Here is a 21,474-nt window from a genome sequence, read left to right as displayed (position 1 = left end):
AACTTCCTATTTTTCTCATGGCTTAATGAAAGTTTTGCAAATTTTCCGGAATTTTGGGTCTCAGGATTTCTCATTTGTTTTCGATGTATGGCTTATTAAGACTTTACCTCCTTAAAAATTAAAGAATTTTCAGACCACGAGGCTCAAATCGACTTCCATACCGTTATTCGTGGGTTGCATATCGAACAACAGTAACTTGAGACGATTGAAAGTGATAAAGAGTTTGTGTTCGGACAAAAACGACAGACACTTGAATTAACGCGTAGCGAGTTCTTTTAGCTTTTCAGTAAACTTTTCGGGAAAACTCTGAGAAAATAGGCTTTTTCGCAGCTAAAAACTCATTATTGCTCAAAATAATGACCGTCCTTCCATCTCCCGCGACACCCCTCGTTCAGTAAAGTATTCGGAACGGCAGCAACACACCTTTGATGACTTATCTTTCGACACCTATTGAAAATCTATACATCGCCTATTTCTCTTTTCCATCGCAAAAACGCACGAAAAAATAGATAACTTGAATGCGAGCAGACAATAATCGTAAAGTTTTGCGTGAAAAACTTTAGCCAAACTCGGGGAAAACAACTTTTTTAGCATTTTTACCCACAAATCCATGCATAGCGTAGCACTAGCGACGACAGACAACAAAAGGGAGTATTTTTGGGGTCGATTACCATAAATTTATACCAAGTAGTATGAGTGTATTTACGGATTTCCAAAAGTGTTGGTCACAAAAGTTTCCCGAAAACTCGCTGACTTCCGAGTGGAAGGAAGACGTTCGGGCCTCGCTCAAATTGCACAAAGAGAAAATCGATTCGCTGGAAAAAGAGTTGGAGAAAGAGAAGCTGTATTGTATTTATTTGGAGAAATTGTTAAGCGACGCAGAAAATTTTAAGCAAAATGATAATGATTCATCTAGTCTAACTGTTTTGCCCGACTCGAATGAGGTAAGTGCAATGAATAGAAACTTAATTATCATCTTTACACCATTTTTATGTGTTTTTTAATTCAAAACTAGCCGAAACCCTCTGACTCGGTACCCGAATCATCGTCCGACGACGCAACCATCAAGGAAACAGATGCAATATATTTAACGCAAGTATTAACGGAACTGCAAGAAAAATCGCAATCCAAGACGAATAACGACGAGCAGCTAAAATCCGAGGCCGAGCCAGCGAGCAATCAGTATGTGACGGTGATCAAGTTACACAACGACGGCGAATCCACTGTCGAATCGGACGAAACGCCAAAACCAGCAGAAAATATCGAGAAACCGCAACCGGTGGAAGCAAAACCAGCTGAAGTTAAGCCGCAAACGCGTACCCACAAGTACGAAAATGTCATAATCGAGACAAAGACCAACAATAACATCTTGAAACAAGACGAACCACCTACCACACAACAATCATCCTTCACGTCGACATTCAGTAACATTACGTCTGGATCAGTATTAGCGACTGCCGCTGCATTCGACAATGCCCGCAAGAAGGTTCCGCCAAAACCACCACCAAAATTTGCCAAACGCGCACCCGTTGATGCGCCCTCAATCCCCAAAATACTGCCAAAGGACGGCGGCGGCGAGAACAATGTGAAGCCCAGTCTCATGCAGAGGCAAAAATCCAACGAATCCTTGGAACAATCACCACTTGTGGCACGGAGATCCGTTCATTCGATGAAATCCTCGCTCGAGGAGAAGAATGGCGAAAGTGTTAGTAGCACACCAACAGGCAGCTTCGGTCGTGTGTCGCCGAAAAGCAACAAAAGTCAGGAGAAAATTTCAAATGCAGGCTCCAAAGAGTCGTTAGGGTCTATTGGCCTGCCATCCGATAAGCTTACGAGCTACGAGTCAACGTCCTCGCTCAATTCGGATGGCTTGAAAACCGGTGCTGGACACGATAACAACGAACACTATTACGACAGTGTTCCCATTGACAACATCGAGGACGATTATGTTTACATTAAGCCTGGTAGCTTACCGCAAAGTGAACCGCCTACCTCACCAACAGAAGATAATCAACGGAAGCAAATTAAAAGTGTGCTCGAGCCCGAGTCTCCGGGTCGCAATTCCAATTACGTAAACATCGATTACTTTTTACAGTGAGTATTAAATTTTAATTTTTTTATCCTTTTTTTTTTTTTGAAAAATTAAAGGTTTATTCGTTAAAAAGTTTAAAATTTCATGAAAAATTTACGATTTCTATTTTTTTAAAAATAATTTTCAGTATTTATTAAAACTTTTACCTTAATCATATTATATTATGACTTGTCTTCTCTAAAAATAATTTTTATAAGATTTCTGAATTTATTTTTTAAAATTTTTTGAAAATTATTTTTATGAAAACAAAAAATTTTTTCTTTCAATTCTTGACTTTAATTTATTGAAAATAAATTTTAAAATCGCCAAATATTAATAAATTATCAAAAAATTTTTAATTACAGTCAATTTTAATTAAAATAATATTTCAAAACCAACTAAAAAAAATCGACTTGCAAAAATGCCATTTTTTCAAATAAAATATTCGAAAAATAATATTAAATTAATTTTTTTGCAGAAGTGAAAAGGCTGACGCTAGAAATAGCTCGATTGAAAGCGATGGAGAGCACAACGATAAGGATTCCAATGTCATTCCAAGTGCAGCACTTAAGAAATCGGTAATTAATATATTTTCGCTTATAGATAATAAAATTGCTCAAGAAACTAAACTTATATCTTATCGCATTTTATAGCAAGTGCGTAGCACAACAATTCGTCAAATCATTTCCAGTATAATCAATAGTGAGACTTTGTATGTGGACTGTTTGAACAAGATGAAGCAATACATGAAGGCGATCCGCGCAGATTTGTCACAATCGCACCCCGTGATAACGATAACGCAGGAGGAATTCGACACGATGTTCTTCAAAATTGACGAACTCTACGCGGTACACGATGAATTCCTCACGGAATTACGTACGATGCAATCGCAGGAGGGCGACATTTGCGCCGGCAAGGCTTTCAAAAAGCTCACCGACCAAATTGACATGTATGGCGCCTTCCTGCACAACTACGGACGTGCAATAGAAACTGTTAAGAAATGTGGTGCAAATAACGCTCAATTCCGTGATATCGTATCGAAAATAGTATTAAACTCACCAAACGAACAGACGTTGACGCTGGAAGACTTGTTGCACAAACCCGTGGCCCGGGTACAAAAGAATGCCCTCAACTTGCAAGACTTACTCAATCACACGCCCGAAACGCACCCCGACTATCATCTGCTGAAACAATCACAACGAAAAATGCGCTCATTCCTCGCGGAATTCAATGTACCCGCGTCGAAATTCATGCACGACGACAAGGCGTTGCGACGTCTCGTCAAGAATTCATTCATCGTAGAGCATTCGGACGGGCATCGCAAATTGCGACATCTCTTCCTCTTCAACGACGTAATCGCGTGTGCCAAACACAAGGCATCGGGACGCGATCGCTTCGAATGCGAACTAAAATGGTTTATTCCGCTGCAGGACATTAACGTGCTGGAAGATATTGAAGCTGAACCCAAAGAATCCAACTTAGTGAACCTCATCCAGCTAAAATCGCAGGCTTGTACGGTGCGCGACCAGATCATGATGGAAGAAAAGGAAGAGAAAAAACGTTCAGGCGACAAATATCGCAAAAAATTGGCAGACCTCGAGGGTCAATTGGTGCTCGCCTCACCAAATTTGGTCCTAAAATTGAGTAACAAGACCAATGGAAAAGTCGTCACTTTTTTCCTGAGCTCCGACTTTGAACGAACACAATGGATTGACTCCATAACGACGTTACAGCAATCATGCACTTTGCCCGGAACGCACACCATCAACGTTTACGACTTGCAAGCGTGGATAACGGCCTGCCAAACACACATCAAAACCGAAATGGGTTCATATTTGCTTCGATCCGGTCGTGATGAAAGTCTCCTTGTGGGCGACTTACTTTTTACCGTGCAACATCTCACCGGATTGGAACATGCGGCGGATTTATTCATTTGTATTGAAGTCGATTCGTACGGACACTACTTCCGCAAGGCCAAAACAAAGTTAGTTTGTCAATCCGCGAATCCCATGTGGAACGAAAGTTTCATCATCGAATTGGAAGGCAGTCAAAATGTTCGCTTGCTCTTGTATGAAGACGATCCAAAACGACCAATTTTACGTGCAAAGCACATTTTACAAGTATGGGCGATGATTTTTTATTATAATTTGAATTTTTATTGAAATGACGTTATTTCCTTTTTCAGTTGAGCCGACAATGGTTGAGTGACGAGACGCCTACACATAAACTTATTAAATTAACCGATAAATTAACGCTGAATGTGAATTTGAAATTTACGCCGGGCGAACTTAGTCTTCGACGGGTACCGACTTCCAAGCCGGGATCGCTTTTCGGAAGCAAATTGCAAAACGTCTTAAAGTAAGAATTAATTTTATTGATTATTGACGCACGATTACTAATTTGTGATTTTTTTTAGGCGTGAGAAACGTGATATACCATTTATTATAACGAGCTGTATTCGAGAGGTCGAACGACGAGGATTGTGTGAAGTTGGTGTGTATCGTGTGAGTGGATCCGCATCCGATCTCTCAAAATTGAAAAAATCCTTTGAAACGAGTAAGTTTTTAATTTTTTTCTGTTTTTCAAGAAATAAAAATTATTTTTTTTTATAGATTCCTATGAAGCTGAGCAATTATTGAAAGAAGTTGATATACATTCCGTGACGGGAATTTTAAAATCTTATTTGCGTGAATTGCCTGAAGCATTATTTACCGACGCTTTGTATGTGAAGCTCTTTGAGGCCTACAATAAAAATTTGAAACTTTCCGAGGAACAACGAGCCGTAGCGCTTTCAGTCCTGTTTCCAGAATTACCTCCATCTAATCAAGCAACAATTGATTTTATTTTGCATCATTTAATTAGGTAAGATTTAATTTTTTTTCAGTTCAAGCTCCTAATGAAACTCATAAATAAAGTTCTTCAAGGGAGATAAAAAAAAATTATGTAAAAAAATTCAGAAATTACTAAAATGAGAATTTTTTAGTTTTTAAAGTTCATAGAATTCAATTTTAGAGCAAGCAAAATAAAGTAAAAAATCAAATAATTTTTTTTTTCAAATTTTTTAAAATTATTTTTGAGTCAAAGAATTTTTTCACTATTTTTCAAGATTTTATATAAAAAAAACAAAAATCTTAAAATATAAATCTGTAAAAAGTTATATAAAATTGATAAAAATTCCATAAAATCGATGATTTGGTAATTTTATGAACTTTTTGTCACATTTGTTTTTCTTTTATTTCTAAAATGGAGTACAGACTTTATTTTTGAGTTTTATTTCAATCAGCTTAATTTGCTCTTGGAATTTCTTGCTAATTTTTCCTTGCAATTTCCAGAGTCAACCAGCACGAGACTGAAAACAAGATGTCTCTGCATAACCTTGCAATGGTATTTGGACCCACATTGCTGCGACCCGGCAAGACATCGACGAGTGCATTCAAGGCTCAAAAGGAATCCTTTTTGGAATCCAGCACGGTGGACGTAATGACACAAGCGGGAATATTACTTTGCTTCTTATTGAACATAAAAAATAAGCACTAAAAACATATAAAATATATATTATTATTATAAAATTTATTTATACCATAAAGCATACATTAATATAATATTTCATTTTTGAAACTATCAAGCTAATCATTTTTTATTGCATTTTTTAACTATTCGTCTCGATACTTTTGCCACTTTTCTCTTGTTGTGCTTTTAGTTGCTTTGTTAAGTCAATTTGTTGTTGCAGCAAATAAATATTTTCTGTCTTTCGCTGTTGTCGCTCCACATCTCGCCATACACCCTCTCGCAGAACATGTCTAAGAAAAACCGAAAATTGTGAAAACATGAAAATTTCCGGGATTGAAAAATTGTTTTTACCTGTCATATTGCTGTTTTCCGCAAACGTAGGCGATGATCCCTAAACTGACGCCTAACGACCCATAAAGTGTATATCTGGAAGCGGTTGACATTGCGAATTTCCACGAAAAAAAGTTTAAATCAGCGAAAAAAGGGATTTTCTTAGAGGAAATCTGAAAAATTATTGAAATGCTCAGCTGTTTAGAAACGTCAATCCTTATCAATTTGGGTCCTCTCGTTTTTGAATTTACCGCTATTCCATTATTGAAATTTAATGAAATGAAAATTGAGTTTTTTTGATTAATGTGAAAAAAAGGGACAATAAATGTTGAAAGAAAATTCATTAAAAATTAAATAGGTATTACGAAAAAGTAAAAAATTGATTCAGGTTCGTAACATACAGTGTGGACACAGAAGATGACAAAAAGTGCAATTCCGAACAAAATCTCATAATTTTGAATAAATAATTTTTTTTAATTTTTTAAAGCTCAATGTAAATGACAGTAAATGAGGACACGTCTTAAAAGATATTGTGACTGAAGTAGTCTTTCCGTTGCCACCATGTACTCCTACGATCAAGATCCAAAGTTAGATTGTACTATCACGATTTAGTTCAATTCTTAATCAAAATTTCATTAAGAATTCTTTGAAATAGATCGGAGTTTGGTAAAAAATTACTCAAAATGCTACTCGGAAAATTGTTGTCAGAACTTTGTTTTTTTTTTTTTTTTTTTTTAATTTATTGATGAACAAATGCAAATGTTTTTTTTACTATTTAAATTGCTTATTTAAATATAGTTTTGAAAATATTTCATATTAAAATTTAAAGAAAAAAATTTCATAAAAAATAACTGTCAAAAAATTTTAAAATTTATGTGATGTTTTGTGTACTTTTTAGGGTAAAACTATGAAAAGAATAAAGAAATTATTGAAGAAAAGAAAAAAAAATTATTTGAACAAAAAATTGACAAATAATTTTAAAAAAACATAAATAACACCTTAAAAAGGGATTTCTTTAAAGTTTACTTACTTTGCTTGCTCTATTTTGAGACATCCTAATATTTATCATTTTCATTCGTCTCACACCGTTATCCCATCATGAAAAGATTTAAAAAAATACTTTATACAAAAATTTTCTTTGCTCGGATTACTCAGAACACTTTTACTATAATTTAATCAATTAAATTTAATGCAGTTTTTTACAAAATTATCTAGCTTCTTATACATTAAGATGTAAGAACATCGTGAATGCTCACTTGACATATCGCTAAAAAAAAATCTCGTGCATACTGGGATTGTTATTAACATTGTTCACATCAATCCTGCAAGAAAAAAGGATTTTTGAGGCTTTGAACGTGAAGCAGCTATCATTTTTGTTGTATCACCACTCTAAAAACCCAAATAATTCATCGTAAGTACATCAAACACATTGCCACAACTGCTAAATTTGCGAATTTTCCGGTGTAAATAACATTTCTCGTATTACGTAAACTCGTATTGTTTTTGATGGAAATCTCTTAAAATATTTTTAATTTTTTCAGATGGTGACTCCTTTGATCAAAACTCCATTCACTGACTTGACCAGTGGCATCATCAATTGTCAGTACTACGACAAATGCGGCGAACGCGAATTGGCCATGACGGAGTGCTTGGAAGCCTACGGTCTGGAAAGAGGCAAGAAGAAGTGTGCAGATTTAATAGCAGATTTTCAGGAGTGTTTCACTATGAAAAAGCAACTTTTGCGAGTTGCTGAGATGAAAATGGAACGAGAACGACAATACTGGATGGGTGAGCGATCAAAGGAAGAGAGATATGCCAAGCCACCAAGGTAAATTTAACATTTTTTTTTTATTTTTTTGTTCGTTTATAATTTTTTTTTTGTTTTTTCAGAATGGATGCCTATTAAGAGGTTCACCGGTAATAAAAACATGAAAATATTCAAAATTAGTGGCGATACTTTTATTCGAAAACCGTAAATAAATCAAATTATTATTTCAAGGGAATACTTTTTTTGTTCAATTAACAATCACTTTGCTTTCCGAGTAAAATGAGTTGGAGTTGATGCGATGAACGAGATTCAGGAATTTCGTGTCTGAGATATTTTGCGAGGACAAATCGTGAATTTGTCGTAAAAGTGCGAGAATTTTGACGGTAAAGTCTTCCGAAAACTTCTGTACTTTCTCTTGAAAGCCAGAATCGACTTTTCGTTCGGACTCTACTTGAATAAATTCGCAAAATTCAATGCAAATGTTGCACACGGACATGACACTTTTCAGCAACGTCGGATACGTGAGCATGCAATTCTGCAAACAGTGATCGAGGAATTCTTGATGCGCCACCAGAACGTCATCGATGTTCTTTACTTTGCCGAGTTTCTGGAAAAAGAGATGCCAATTCGGCTCAATCACTTCAATCATGAGGTAATATTCGATATTCTGGATGGCATTCATCATGCGTTGTCGTAACGTGAATGCCGGTCGATACAAGTCGATGGCTGGACGTCGATTCATGTTGTAAAAAGTGTTGCTGATAGCCCATAAGCGATGCAGCAACCGCTCGACATGCTTAAAGTAGAATAATTCGCGGAAAATCATCTGATATTTCGCAATTACGCCTTGATTGAAGACAATCGACATGGGCCATTGCACTTCGTAGCCGAAGGAGAAACAATCGATGCCCGTTAACTCGTTCGGATCTTCGAGATTTTCGGCAACGTCACTCATGAGCTTCGTCATTTGCGTGAGAAGTCCGTATGGCAAGAGTGTAGTTGTCAAATCATCCTGATATTTGTCGAATTTGGCGGAACTGAGACGCAAAGTGAGTTCCAGCAGACTTTTCAGCTTCATCGGAATGACTTTTTCCACATTTTTGACCAATTCCTGCTCACATGCATCCATAAATTGCGCAATAAAGTCGCCTTGTTGCAGCAAAAAGTAACGTTTTACGGAAGAAAAGCGTCCCAACAAGTCGTACTCGTCCATAATCAACTCCAACAACGACGACGATGCGTAATTGTAGGCTTCATTAACCACATGTGCGTACTTCTTTTCCGAATGAATGAGTTTGAAGTCGACGTCATTCTCGATATTCAAGGGCTTTCCGCATTCCCGTATGACATTGAGGTATTTGCCCGTGCGTAAAATTTTGTCAGCGAATTCCTTGAAGTAAATCGGAATCTTTTCCGGATGGAAAACGTAACGCGTTTCCCAGTACACCATCGAATGTGTGGAAAGGCAATTTTCGCGGTTCTGGCAGTCGGTGATGAAAAACTCGTTGCCGGGATCGTAAATAATTCCCTTGGATATCCAAAGTTTCAACATTTCCAAGTAAGGCACGGCTGAGGCATTGCTTAAGAGGCGTAAAATGTCTTGCGTTGCTTTGTCGCCACTTTGCGCTGCTTGTCGTTCATGCAAAAGTGTTAGTACGTTTCCGCCTCGAATCTCCTTTGCCTTGATTTGTGTCGTGATGTCCGATAATTTTTCCATTATGATCGTTATTTGTCGCAAAAAGTAGATTATTTTGTGCAAACTCAACTTGTGCTTCGAATGCATCGTTTCCAAGCGTGCGATCGACATGTAATAATCATTAATGGTATTTTTCAGGGCATCCGAGAGACTGTGCAGCACTTGACCGTTCTTTGGCAGTATCGCGTACTGCACAAACGCCTGGATATTGGAGTAGTAACTTGCTAACGGGGTGATTTCTTGCACCAAATCTCTCAGGGTCTCGGAAATTTCGGAACTAACACTGAATTCGACTTGGATACTGCTGTCGGGATTGTCACTAATTCGCGGCACAATCATTGAACTCTTGATGCCCACCAAGCAATACAAAACTTCCTTCACCACGAGGGTCTCTTGCGACGAAAATGGGATCCCAACAGTGGCAACTCGCTTATACGAGGCATTTTCCTGAAAATCATTGAAATTCCACAAGGCAGCGGAGCGATTTACTTTTATATTCTCAAAATCAACAAGTACGGAATTGTCTGGCGAATTACCGGACATAATTTTAGTCGACGAGATTTTGGGTGTCTCGAACACAGATTTGTTGTAATTGTTTGCAGAGAGCTGTTGTTGCGGTGGCGCCGTTTCATTCGACTGAAAACTGATGCTTTTCTTAATTTTTTCTTTGACGACAACCTTGGGTTGATTTTCTGAAGCGTATTTTTTTAGAATAGCCATCAAGGCGGCATGATTGCCACTTTGTTCTGCACTCTTCTGGAATTCGCCGATAAAACTGGCGTCATTGTTGAAAAGTATCTGAACGAGTTGAAGCAACTTCTTTTTATCATATCGCGGATTCTTGAAAGTATTTATGACGTCTTCCGGTGTTCCTTTGATATTTGACGCCTTCAGAAGGGTTTGTAAGGCTTGAATTTCCTTCATTTCATCTAAAAAAGAAAAAGGAGATTTAAGTTTAAGACGTAAAATTATGAAAAGAGTTCTTACTTGATGGATCTTTGCTCATTTTGCGGACTTTTTTGTTTTGATTAAACGGAATTCGACCCTCAGTGCCACCCGATGATATGAGGGGGAATTTGAGACGAATGAAATTGATAAGGCAATTCCAGTCACTATCCTCCGATACACACTAATTTTTCAAAAAATCCACGTTACTCACCTCCCCGAACACACTAATTTTTCAAAAAATCCACGTTACCCACCTCCCCGAACACACTAATTTTTCAAAAAATCCACGTTACTCGCCTGCTGTGCACACTAATTTTTTTTCAAAATCCAGCTACGATCCTCTGTCAAATTTGACATTTGACGTCTAAACACGCGTCCCATTCCTCTGTCACTTGCTGCTTGACACGAGGTAATACACATACGATTTCATAACATTTTCCGATTTTTTCGTCTTAAAATTAAAAAAATAAAATAATTCTGAGTGCAAGTGATGTTAATAACAAAACTCTTTTCCACTCTTTTCAGTAGGAGTTATTGTACAGTATCGCTGAGGCCTATTTTAGTGAATCCGTTGTTGAATCAAATAGACACGCAAAACATGTGAGTACACAAAAGTAGCAACGCGTTCCTTTTACTTATTACGCATTTTCTTTTTGTTCTTATCGCGTTCAGGGCTCCCCATTTTCGTGAGAACAAGCAGAAGCGCAGCTACCATGGCGTACAGCAACATAACAAGTTTAAGAATAATCGCTTTGGTGGCGGCGCCGGAGGTCAGTCAATGAATCCAAAGGTCTTGAAAGAGATCGACTGGTCTGACACCTCCAAACTAACGGAGATCGTCAAGGATTTGTATTGCGAGAGTGACATCACGAAGAATCGCAATCTCAAGGAGGTCAAAAGCTTCCTGGAGACCAATCAAATCAACACGAAAGGTAACCAATTACCGAAACCCGTGTTGACCTTTGACGAAATCCAGTTTCCGGACTACATCAAGAAGGAGATTCAACGACAACAGTTTGAGAATCCGACAGCAATTCAGGCGCAAGCATGGCCCATCGTGCTCAAGGGACAAAATTTGGTATCTATTGCCAAAACTGGTTCCGGCAAGACACTTGGGTTCTTGTTGCCTGCCATTATGCACATCAACAATCAAAAGGCATCGACCTACAATGCCCGCAAAGGCCCCATGGTGCTAGTTTTGGCACCGACACGTGAACTGGCACAGCAAATTCAACAAGTCGCATCGCAATTCGGCGCTACATCGTACATCCGTAACACTTGTCTCTTCGGGGGCTCAAGTCGTTATGCACAAGAACGCGAATTGCGTCGCGGATGCGAAATTGTCATCGCGACACCTGGACGGTTAATTGACTTTTTGGAATCTGGCGTCATTTCTTTGGAACAAGTTACGTATCTCGTTTTGGACGAAGCTGATCGCATGTTGGACATGGGCTTTGAACCACAAATTCGCAAGATTTTGTCACAAGTTCGTCCGGATCGACAAACATTGATGTGGTAAGTTTTTGTTATGAAATTTATCTTAAATTTTTGTCCCAAAAATTTTAATCGGTTTTGAAATACTGACAAAATTTATAGAATTTTTAATAATTTATCAATATTTTTGCGTTATTTTAGTAGAGATTTTCTGTTTTAAAATTAACTTTAGAGCATTTCAAATTAAAAATAAAAAAAAATCATAAGAATTTTAAAAAAATATATTTTTAGAGACGAAATTCCATGTAAAAAAACTAATTTGATAGAAAAAAAATCTCAAAATCAAAAGTTTATAAAAAAAATTTCTTAAAAAATTATGAAAATTAAATTTTATGAAAGTTTTAATTTTTTTATCCTATTGGATTTTCAACAAAATTTCGAAAAATTTCTAAAAAATTTTAACCAACCTTGAATTTTTTTTCTGTTAAGGTCTGCTACATGGCCCAAGGAAGTACACAATTTGGCCGAAGATTTCATTGGCAACTACTCCATGATCAACATTGGCTCAATGGAGTTGACAGCGAACCATAACATCAAACAACACGTGGAAGTGATAGAAGATTACAAAAAGGACCAACGCCTCGTCGAATTGCTGAACGAATTGAAGGACGAGCACGGCAACATCAGAAAAACATTGATTTTTGGTGGCACAAAGAGACGTTGCGAGAAAATCACGTCACACTTGAATCGCGTTGGATTCCGTTGTGTCGTTATGCACGGAGACAAATCTCAGAATGAACGCGAAACTGCACTCAAAAAGTTCAGAAATGATTATGCCCCTATTTTGATAGCTACAGACGTTTGCGCTCGCGGCCTCGATGTCGAAGGTAAGATATTTTTTATCATCTCTGTATTTTTACAACTGATAAAATAAAAACATTTTTTTTATCTTTTCCAGGAATTGATACAGTAATTAATTACGATTTTTGTCAAGGTATTGAAGATTACGTGCACAGAATTGGCAGAACCGGACGTTCGACGAACCTCGGACAATCTTTCACCTTTTTCACAGAGAACGATGCTCGACTTGCCAGAGACTTGGTGAGCATCTTGCAAGAAGCAAAGCAGAAAATCCCACAAGAACTCCAAGATATGGCCCGCAACTCACGAGGAGGCGGCGGCCGTGGAGGCGGTGGCAATTTCCGCAGATACGGCACCGTGAAGAAGGGAGGATTCGGCGGCGGCGGATTCGGAGGACAACGCAACAACTTCGGTGGCGGTGGCGATCGGAGATTCCCCCATTCCAATTCGAATTCCGGAGGATTTGGTAGTGGTGCTGCGGCGAAAAAAACCAATCACAAGTTTTTCGACTAATAAAAAAAAATTAAATTAATTTTGTATTAGACCGACGTGTCGACGAGCATTGAGAATTGAAAAAAAAAACCATTAAATTAATTTTGAATTTCTGAACTACTTAAAGCCAATTGTTTTCTTTTTTTCGCAAATTGAAATTTAAAATACTTTTACGAATATTTTATTTACTTCTAAATTAGATTTTTCTTTTATTTTGATTAATACATGAATGATAGAACTGATTTTTTTATATTTATAGTGAACCTACTTCTTAATTCTCTTATCTCGAATATTACGAATTTGTGAAATGTGTATATCAATATTTTGTGAAAGCCATGAAAACTCCCCAAATTATCTCGTTTGCGTTAGTTTTTGCCGCTTCCTGCTCAAAATCCAAGTCCAAGATTTCGCGCACGCGACGCATTGCAAGTTCATAGTCGTCATCACTTAGAGGTGCGAATGCCTGCAATTAAAAAAAAAAGTCATTAAAAAGCGCCATAAAAACCTGTCGTTCACCTACATTTTCCAATACATCGCTAGAATGTGCAAGATAAAGAAGTGAAATCATCCGCTTATCTATTCGTTGTGGATCATTTGTCCATTTTGATAAAACAGCATCTTGAATCTGGAACGGAAAGGGTTTGTTAATTTTTTTTTTTGCGATTTGCGATAAAAAAAAACTCACTTTTTTGACCAAGCGACACTTGACAACGTTGTCGTTCAGTGGATGTGTGGTCATGTCAAATAGTAAAAAGTTTTGTTTTTCTGTAGTCAATACACCCTTTTCTACCAAATTTTTGGCAAGACGTTCTCTGACATTTTTCAACTGATATCGCAGCTTTAATGGATTCCATGTTTCTCCTAAAAATGAATTTTTTAAATGAAAATCATCAAAAAATCACGAAAAAAATACGTACCACTCAAATATTCGATCCAAGATTTGATCGTTTCTGGCGGATCGGTTTCTTTAATGTGTTTTAGTGCTTCGTCCAGCAATACGTCGCCAGTTAACGTGTCGGATTTTATGATGATTTTCCTGGAAGCGAGACTTCTTCGTCTGATGCCCGGCTTTTCCAGCTCGATCCGGCCACGTAGTCCTAGTTCTATAAGTATGCACCCACGCAATCCGCTCGAAATGCTATCGTTCCAAAATGATGTGTAACCCTGAAATGTAAAATTAACAAATTTAGTATATTTTTTTTTTTTTTTTATAAAAAAGTAAAAAATTCCAAAAAATGTATTTTTAACGCGGTTTGTTACAAAAAACCTCACGTAGCATCAACAACTGTTTAAACAATAACGACGAATCGTTGTACGATTGTTGAAGACGAGCAGGTTTGTCAAGGTGAAACATGTTCAAAAGTGATGATGTTACCTCTTTATCCTTCAAGCCCAGCAGTAAAACTTCCTCCATCAATGTGAGTCTCGTTTCCTTAGAGTCGCAGTCCTCTGTTTCGCTGTCTTCCACGCTGTTGTGATTTGAAAGTTCCTCATTTCGACTCGAGTTGCCATGAGATGATCCATCTTTGCGAAAAAAAAAGCAATTAAAAAAAATTGTTTTCTGACCTCTTTCGGGGAATTCGTGTCTCGCGACGCAAAAGTTCCATGTGACTTTCCGTCAAAGACGAATCCTCTGCCCGAACGTCGTGATTAAGTGAGTTGGTGTGTGCGATAAAAGATGACGATACCTGCATTCGGATTTGATGACGAGTCATCTGAGCGTACTTTCCTTCGTCTTGCTAAGCCTTCGGAGCTCATTGTATCTGTATTTCGTGGCTAAAATTCGTATCTTGAACTAATGAATGGATGGTTAAGGCAAGTGGTTGCTTTGAATTTAAATGGAATACAAAATCAAAATACTCATAGTAACATGAAAATTCGTATTTTCATACTAAAACAGCAAGATAAATAAAGACTATATGTTTCCAAATGTCAAAATGAGCGAATGTAATTGGTGGATTTGCTTGTTTTCACGACGTAAGACAGCCGTTCATTGGTCTCTGAAATGCTTTTATTGGTTGATGAATGACCAATTAATGAGAAGTTGATGTGCAAAACTGGTGTTGGGAATTGGAACTAATTTTGGGTCGGCTGAAATTGATAAGCCACCAGATGGCGCTGCAGGCACCAGGTCCACATCCTGTTTGGAGCCACCAAAGCGGAAGTGTGACGGGAAATGGAAGTACTTTGAATATGAAAATTACCGTTATTGCAACAAAAGTGAAAAAAAAATATAAATTTAGATCAGGGTAAAAAAAATTAATTTAAAGTTTAAAAAATTATGCGACGTAAGCTTAAGGTTGAATAAAAGTTTCAAAAATTTGACTTAAGCTTAAGTTAAAAAATAAGTCATTGACTTTTTTCGAATATTTTTGACACACCTTCCTAAATTTACGAGTTTTTTTTCCAAATTTAATTTTTAGATAAAAGCTTAAGTTAAAATTTTTAGTGACCTTATTTTTTTACATTCTGATTTTACGGTCTTAAATGTTAAAATATTAATTTAACTTTAAAAATTTTCCTAAAAACTTAAACTTTCGTTATAAACTTACTTACCTTCTTAAGTCAAAATATTTTGATACCTTTTTTGAAACTTAAGTCTAATATCCTTTTAAGTCTGACCGTTTGAGTTTTTAAGTCAAAAATCTTTTCAGAACTACTTCGAAAGCAAAAATATTCTAAAAAGTGGTATATTTTTGATACGATTTCAAGAAATAAAAGACAAACCCCTTAGGTTTTTTGTTTGAACTTAAGGATTTACGTCTTAACTTAAGTCGTTTTAAGTTATGAGTTTAAAAATTTCTATGAAAAGACCTCATTTCTTCTAATTAAAAAAAAAATTACTGAAATTTGCTCATACTGAATAAAATTAAAGTCTTTTTAAAATATTTTAATGCCTCGACCTTTAATAATTACGTTAAAAAAATAAATAAAGGCTTAAAAATAGAATAATATTTAATTTTTTAAAAAATTTCATTAGAATTTAAAAAATTAAAAAAAAAATCAATAGGCACCACATAACTCCAACAAGTCCCCAGCTGAAAGTGAGAATATGTAGTCAGTTTATTACATACGTCTCACATTGTTATTATACGAATGCAAAGACCCTTTTAAAAATAGAAAACAAATCCAAAAAGGCGATCAAAGTGAGAAATTTGTCGAAAATCTTCAATCCGAGCACCAAATCCGGATGAGCTTCATGCAAAACTGGTAATTAAATGCTCCGAAAAGGGCAATTATGTGCAAGAAAAATATTTGTGTAAAGTGTTGACCTGAAACCAATACAATTACATATATGTACACACAGCAGAAGTGAGATTCCATATGATTTTTTAAAAAGTGAGAAAACAAAATTCCTTTGCATTTTCGGGCACTTTGTGTGGAAATATGACGGAAAATGTGTCAGAAAAGGCACTTTGGTGTCGCCAATGGCAATTGTAACGCCAGTGAAGCAGCAATATTGCAGCAATAATTAATTAGTACGAACCACGTATTTGAAAATATTCAATATAAATACTTTTCTATGTGTGGTGTAGTTAATGTAATGTAATATGAGTTTCACTACCAATCAGTCGCGCAGCTACATAGGGTACTAGGGGACCTTGTCTCCTCAAAAATTTTCATTCTCAAAGAAAATTTTCCGAATTTAGATTTAAAAAAATTATTATTCTGTGTGCCCCCCTCCCCCGTAAAAAAATTTCATTTAGCTACGGAACTGCTTCCAATAATAAATAATTATGGTCGCTGCTGCATATAGAGAGTGGTGTGGAGTGTGTTTATTTAGCGCACTGCCAATCATTAAAATTCTGATCAGTGCTCACAAAAATAATATCATATTTTTTATGCGTTGGTGCATAACTAATCAGGTGTCGTTTGTTGTCGTAGTTTCGTCGTCGATGTCGTTCAATTGTCGTTAAAGAGAAACTACGCACACGACACCTCATTAAACACAAAACAATTTTTGGCATTCAGGATTTTACCTAAATTTAATTATTTCTCTTTCATTTGCAGAGACAGTCAGTCATGATAACCAGAAAATTAGAGTGCCGTAAGTTTGTGCCAAATATATTTGATAAAAGAAAATGTAGCAATTGCTTTCGTCAACGGGAAGAGCACAATGCTGAAGCGTTGAGCGAGTTCAACCAGATGTCACGCAAAATTCTCAAGTGTGGCTACTTGTTTGTCGCGCCAGACTGGGACTTCACGAATCCCCTGTATCGCAGCAAACGATGGCAACGACGATGGTTCGTGCTGTTTGACGATGGAGAGCTCTCGTATTCGCTGGATGATCATGTAAATATTTGATTTTTTCAAAACTCTTTCAATTTATTTAATTTTTCCGACTTTTAGATTGACACCGTGCCACAAGGAATCGTCGACGTGACAAAAGTCGTGGATATTTCGTCGGCGGAAAGTACGACAGGACATCCGTTTTCACTGTGCATCAGCGAGACGGATCGCCGTACCTTCGTTAAGGGAACATTTCCCGATGAGACCAAGTGGTGGTTCAACGAATTGCGGAATTTTATGAAAACATCCAAGGATCGCATTCGAAAAGACGCGTATTTCCGCGAAAAACGTACGCCCATGTACTTTCAAGCGTCATCGGGTCCCAATTCGTATGGCGGCAGCAGCGGCGATGTCGTCGATTTTGGCAGTTTTACGCCGCAATCAGAAACTGAGTCATGCGATACCGGTTCAAAGAGTTTAGAATGTGCCAATAATAATGTTAATAACGAGAAAGACTTGAATTTGATCAATAACAATAGTAGCAGCTCGACGTTTTCGCGTCGTACAAAAGCTGCGAATCGATCACTCACGCTTCCCATTTATGCGAATATCACGCCGCGCCATTCGACGATCAACGATGATGGAAATTCTTCGGAATTAATGGGACCGCAAACGCCACAAGAACGCGGAGATCCCGATGGCGATTGTGGCGTCGATAAAATTTCCACTTGCATGACACGAAGCTCCGAGTATATCCACGACGAAATGATTAAACTGAAAAAGGGATGGTTGTACAAGAAAGATACGTGCGCCGTTTGGACCAAACATTGGTTTTCGCAGAATGGAGCCGCCTTGTTCTACTATCGCGATGCCATTGCCGAAGAACGTGGAATTTTGGATGGCGTTTTGGATCTAAATAATGTCACCGACATCAAAATTGACAACAGCATCGAGAACAAATTCAGTTTTGTCATGACTACGTGGGACAATCGCAAGATCACGCTGGCTGCATTAACGAATAATGCGCGTTCCAACTGGATTACGATCATAAAAGTCGCCATCGGCAAAGATGACATCGACATGAAGCCCGTAAAGACTGAGGAAAGTCTTCCCGCGCTGCCGCCAAAGACGGAAAGCAATAAAGAGGTGGCGCCCGTCTTGAAAGAGCCACCCATGATGCAAGTATTAAAGCAAACAAAGACTCATAGGACGTCCGCGAAGCAATCGAGTGCCGTGGAAAGTCCTCAAAAGTACACAAAAACCATAGAAAGCCATACAGAACAACAGTTGAGACGCATGGGTTCCGTGAGCGATCTCGCCGACTTACCAGAAATCAACCCGTACAGTATTGAGCAACATGTGCTCGCGAAAGAGTACACCGAACTAAAATATCGCTTCCAGAAAATCATCGAGGAGTTGCGAATCCTGAAGAAAGAACTCAAAGACGCGTATTACATCTACGACACGCTGGAAATCGACTACAAAGCCTTGAAACTCGAAATGGACAAGTTTCGGGTGGAGGAACAGACACGCATTGCCATGATGGCGGAGCGCATCGAAGACCTCACCAACAAATATACGTCGGCGGAGAAGAATGCGCGCAACTGGAAAATGAAATTATCGCGTGCGGAACGTCGTCGAAGTGTTTCCCTCAAGGGACGGGAGTGTGCAATGAAGGAACAACAGCCCGACAGCGATCACGGTGAAATTGTCTTTCGTGACGATGTGCAGCTGATCGAGAACAAGTTGACGTACCGCCTTTGCAGCTTGTTGAACGAACGCCAGCTGCTGCTGGAAAAGAACGAATTGACGTGCCAACGGAAGAAAGAGCTCCTGATACAGCGTCTGGCATACGAGAGCGTGTGTTTCGAGAGCCTGAAATCGAGTATGCAGCCAAAGAGATTCAACTTTCTTAAGGATTTGTCGATCCTCGGCGAGATGGAGGCGAAAATCGCCGACTTGAGTCGCAAAGTCAACAACGAAGTGGCAAGTAATCAGCAGAAAAGTAGCGATACCTTGACATATGCTCCCGTAAAGTTGGCCATGTTCGACATTCTGTACTTGGTGTCGCAGAAGAAGAACCACTCGAGTGTCCTGGAGAAGCTTTTGTCGTTGCAAAAGGGTTTGATCGCGCTCGTGGAAAAGTACAAAAAGCAAAAAATCGAGTGTTTGTTGTATTCGCTCGCCGTCGAGAACAAAAATTCGCGCGAAGATGTCCTGCAAAACATCATCAACGAAATCACGAATTGTGCAATGAAGAAAACGAACGAGGATTTGGTCAAGTATGAGATTGATCACATGATGGCTCTGCTTTCGCGTTCATGTGACACGTTGTTAAAGTCCCCGTTGCCCCTGACGATGTTCAGCACGGACATGTACTACTTCGAGAGCTTTGTCGACAAAATTTACCACAGTCTGAAACGCGAGCTCGCCGTTTGGGTGTCCGAACTGAACAACTGCTTCGACAAAGTACTGCTAAAAATCAAGGAGGGACAATGGTGTTTCCAACTGGAGCAAGAACGGAATGCGGAAAAGAAGTTTTTGTTGTCGGACCTTTCGAATGTCATCGTTCTCAAGTCTGTCATTGACGGGCAGATTTTGTTCATGACAAGTGACCTTTCGTCTGACGTGCCTTTCGTGCATGATCGCAACGAGTTTTTCACCTTTTTGGAGGAACTCAAGGATCAGTATCAGTATTTGGAGACATCTTTCGATCCGACCAACAAAAATTGCGAAAGCGAAACAGTGGCACTGAAACACGCGAAAAGTGAGGCGGATGAAATGAGTTTTTCACGCGACGCGGAAAAAACGTTGCAAAAGAGGTATTGCGAGGAAATTGAACAATTGAGGACACTTTGTCAGCGCGGAATGGATGCCATGAGAGCGTCGCATAATGCCATAGTGACCGAAATGGAGGAAAATCATCGGAAACAGATACAACAATTGATGGTGGAGAAGGAGCAAGCTTTAGCGGAGGAAACAAAGGTAACTTTTTTAACTATCTTTCGCTTTTTCACGAAATTCTAAACCTAAATTTCTCCTGTAGGCAACACTGGCAGCTCTCGATGCAATGCAAAAAGCACACAAGAACGAAGTGCAACGTGAAATTCTGCGATTTAAGAATGAATTTATTAGACAAAGTCAGCAATTCACAGATTCAGACTCACAAACAAAGGAACAAAAAAAGTAAGTACCCAAAAATAAGGTCACGAGGATATTTTTTAATCATTAAAATTATTTTTTAGAACGGAATTGGAGGAAATTCGACAAGAAATATGGTCTCTCTCTGAAAAATATACCAACAAGTGCCTGCAAGTCGCCTCTCTGGAAGAAAAGTTACATGAAGCGCAAGATAACACGCTGGAATTGAAGAGTATCATTAGAAAACTGGAAATAAAGTAAGAAAAAATTTATGATTTGAGAAAAAGTTGAAAAAAATCAAAAACTTTAAAATTTAAAAAAAAAATAACGATTTAGGCCGCTTCAAACGAAAATCAAAAAGTCCGGTGCCCCATTATAAAAGTCAAAAATCCAATGGGGCAAAATAAAAAAAAGTTAAAAATTTCATCAAAATTGATCGTTTTTTGTTGTATTTTCATAATTTTTCAAGACATTTTCAAAAAAATTTAAAAAATTTTCAAATTTAAGAATTGAAAATCATATTTTAATTTTTTAAATTGAATTTTCTTCTCTAAAAAAACATAAAATTAGGAATCAAAGAAATTTTAATTTTTCAATTTTTAATTAAAGGACATCATTTTCCGATAAAAAACAACAAAAATGTTGATTGATCAAAAATTGCTAAAATTTTGTCATTTTGTATGAAAATAATCCTTTGAAAGATTCGCCAGTCAAATCGAGGTCCATGCAAATATTTCAAAAGGTCAAAGATTAAGGACATCATTTTCCGATGAAAGTTGTCATCCTTTGAAAGATTCGCCAGTCAAATCGAGGTCCATGCAAATATTTCAAAAGGTATTTTACACAAAAAATTAAAAAAAAAAACAAAAATTAATTTTTTTTCTTAGTCGAAGGCGATGAATCCGTCGTACGTCACGAAAAGCGAGGAAAACCTTCAACAGATGAAAGCAGAGCAAGATGCCAATGATACTTTGCCGGAAAACAATTACTTAG

At 37.7% G+C, this 21,474-nt stretch overlaps 6 protein-coding genes and 1 long non-coding RNA gene across 8 annotated transcripts; 4 read left to right on the top strand and 3 right to left on the bottom strand.

Moving 5' to 3' along the window:
• Positions 1 to 275: 275 nt before the first annotated feature.
• LOC134831341 (active breakpoint cluster region-related protein-like) lies at positions 276 to 5,684 on the top strand. The gene is made up of 8 exons (XM_063845056.1): positions 276 to 944; positions 1,016 to 2,094; positions 2,550 to 2,649; positions 2,725 to 4,191; positions 4,257 to 4,429; positions 4,488 to 4,627; positions 4,684 to 4,933; positions 5,404 to 5,684. Exons 1-8 carry the CDS (start codon positions 693 to 695, stop codon positions 5,606 to 5,608), a joined length of 3,666 nt encoding a protein of 1,221 aa, XP_063701126.1. The 5' UTR covers positions 276 to 692; the 3' UTR covers positions 5,609 to 5,684.
• Positions 5,466 to 6,100, bottom strand: LOC134831342 (uncharacterized). Of its 2 annotated transcripts, XR_010161996.1 has the most exons (3): positions 5,933 to 6,100; positions 5,664 to 5,871; positions 5,466 to 5,604 (listed from the first exon to the last, which is right to left on the bottom strand). It is a non-coding gene; the product is annotated as an uncharacterized LOC134831342 (long non-coding RNA). The 2 variants fall into 2 exon arrangements; XR_010161995.1 differs by lacking the exon at positions 5,466 to 5,604 and having other exon boundaries at positions 5,623 to 5,871.
• Positions 6,101 to 7,200: 1,100 nt separating this feature from the next.
• LOC134831154 (NADH dehydrogenase [ubiquinone] iron-sulfur protein 5-like) lies at positions 7,201 to 7,914 on the top strand. The gene is made up of 3 exons (XM_063844814.1): positions 7,201 to 7,322; positions 7,453 to 7,739; positions 7,802 to 7,914. Exons 2-3 carry the CDS (start codon positions 7,453 to 7,455, stop codon positions 7,815 to 7,817), a joined length of 303 nt encoding a protein of 100 aa, XP_063700884.1. The 5' UTR covers positions 7,201 to 7,322; the 3' UTR covers positions 7,818 to 7,914.
• LOC134831153 (gamma-tubulin complex component 2 homolog) lies at positions 7,864 to 10,442 on the bottom strand. The gene is made up of 2 exons (XM_063844813.1): positions 10,363 to 10,442; positions 7,864 to 10,304 (listed from the first exon to the last, which is right to left on the bottom strand). The coding sequence occupies exons 1-2, from the start codon at positions 10,379 to 10,381 to the stop codon at positions 7,927 to 7,929; spliced, it is 2,397 nt and encodes a 798-aa protein (XP_063700883.1). The 5' UTR covers positions 10,382 to 10,442; the 3' UTR covers positions 7,864 to 7,926.
• A 322-nt stretch (positions 10,443 to 10,764) lies between these two features.
• Positions 10,765 to 13,236, top strand: LOC134832291 (ATP-dependent RNA helicase p62-like). The gene is made up of 4 exons (XM_063846276.1): positions 10,765 to 10,923; positions 10,996 to 11,838; positions 12,247 to 12,644; positions 12,716 to 13,236. The coding sequence occupies exons 1-4, from the start codon at positions 10,814 to 10,816 to the stop codon at positions 13,129 to 13,131; spliced, it is 1,767 nt and encodes a 588-aa protein (XP_063702346.1). The 5' UTR covers positions 10,765 to 10,813; the 3' UTR covers positions 13,132 to 13,236.
• A 48-nt stretch (positions 13,237 to 13,284) lies between these two features.
• On the bottom strand, positions 13,285 to 15,024 carry LOC134832292 (Golgi phosphoprotein 3 homolog sauron). Its single transcript, XM_063846277.1, has 6 exons — positions 14,799 to 15,024; positions 14,486 to 14,634; positions 14,028 to 14,274; positions 13,796 to 13,971; positions 13,631 to 13,735; positions 13,285 to 13,573 (listed from the first exon to the last, which is right to left on the bottom strand). The coding sequence occupies exons 1-6, from the start codon at positions 14,866 to 14,868 to the stop codon at positions 13,427 to 13,429; spliced, it is 894 nt and encodes a 297-aa protein (XP_063702347.1). The 5' UTR covers positions 14,869 to 15,024; the 3' UTR covers positions 13,285 to 13,426.
• A 1,155-nt stretch (positions 15,025 to 16,179) lies between these two features.
• Positions 16,180 to 20,742, top strand: LOC134830489 (protein outspread-like). Its single transcript, XM_063843992.1, has 5 exons — positions 16,180 to 16,320; positions 17,122 to 17,403; positions 17,461 to 20,325; positions 20,387 to 20,526; positions 20,586 to 20,742. The coding sequence occupies exons 2-5, from the start codon at positions 17,134 to 17,136 to the stop codon at positions 20,740 to 20,742; spliced, it is 3,432 nt and encodes a 1,143-aa protein (XP_063700062.1). The 5' UTR covers positions 16,180 to 16,320; positions 17,122 to 17,133.
• The last annotated feature ends 732 nt before the right edge of the window (positions 20,743 to 21,474 follow it).

Source organism: Culicoides brevitarsis, chromosome 2, assembly GCF_036172545.1.
Source record: "Culicoides brevitarsis isolate CSIRO-B50_1 chromosome 2, AGI_CSIRO_Cbre_v1, whole genome shotgun sequence".
Classification (NCBI taxonomy): domain Eukaryota; kingdom Metazoa; phylum Arthropoda; class Insecta; order Diptera; family Ceratopogonidae; genus Culicoides; species Culicoides brevitarsis.
The sequence above is the reverse complement of the archived record's forward strand: the minus strand, read 5'-3'. Positions and strand labels throughout refer to the sequence as shown.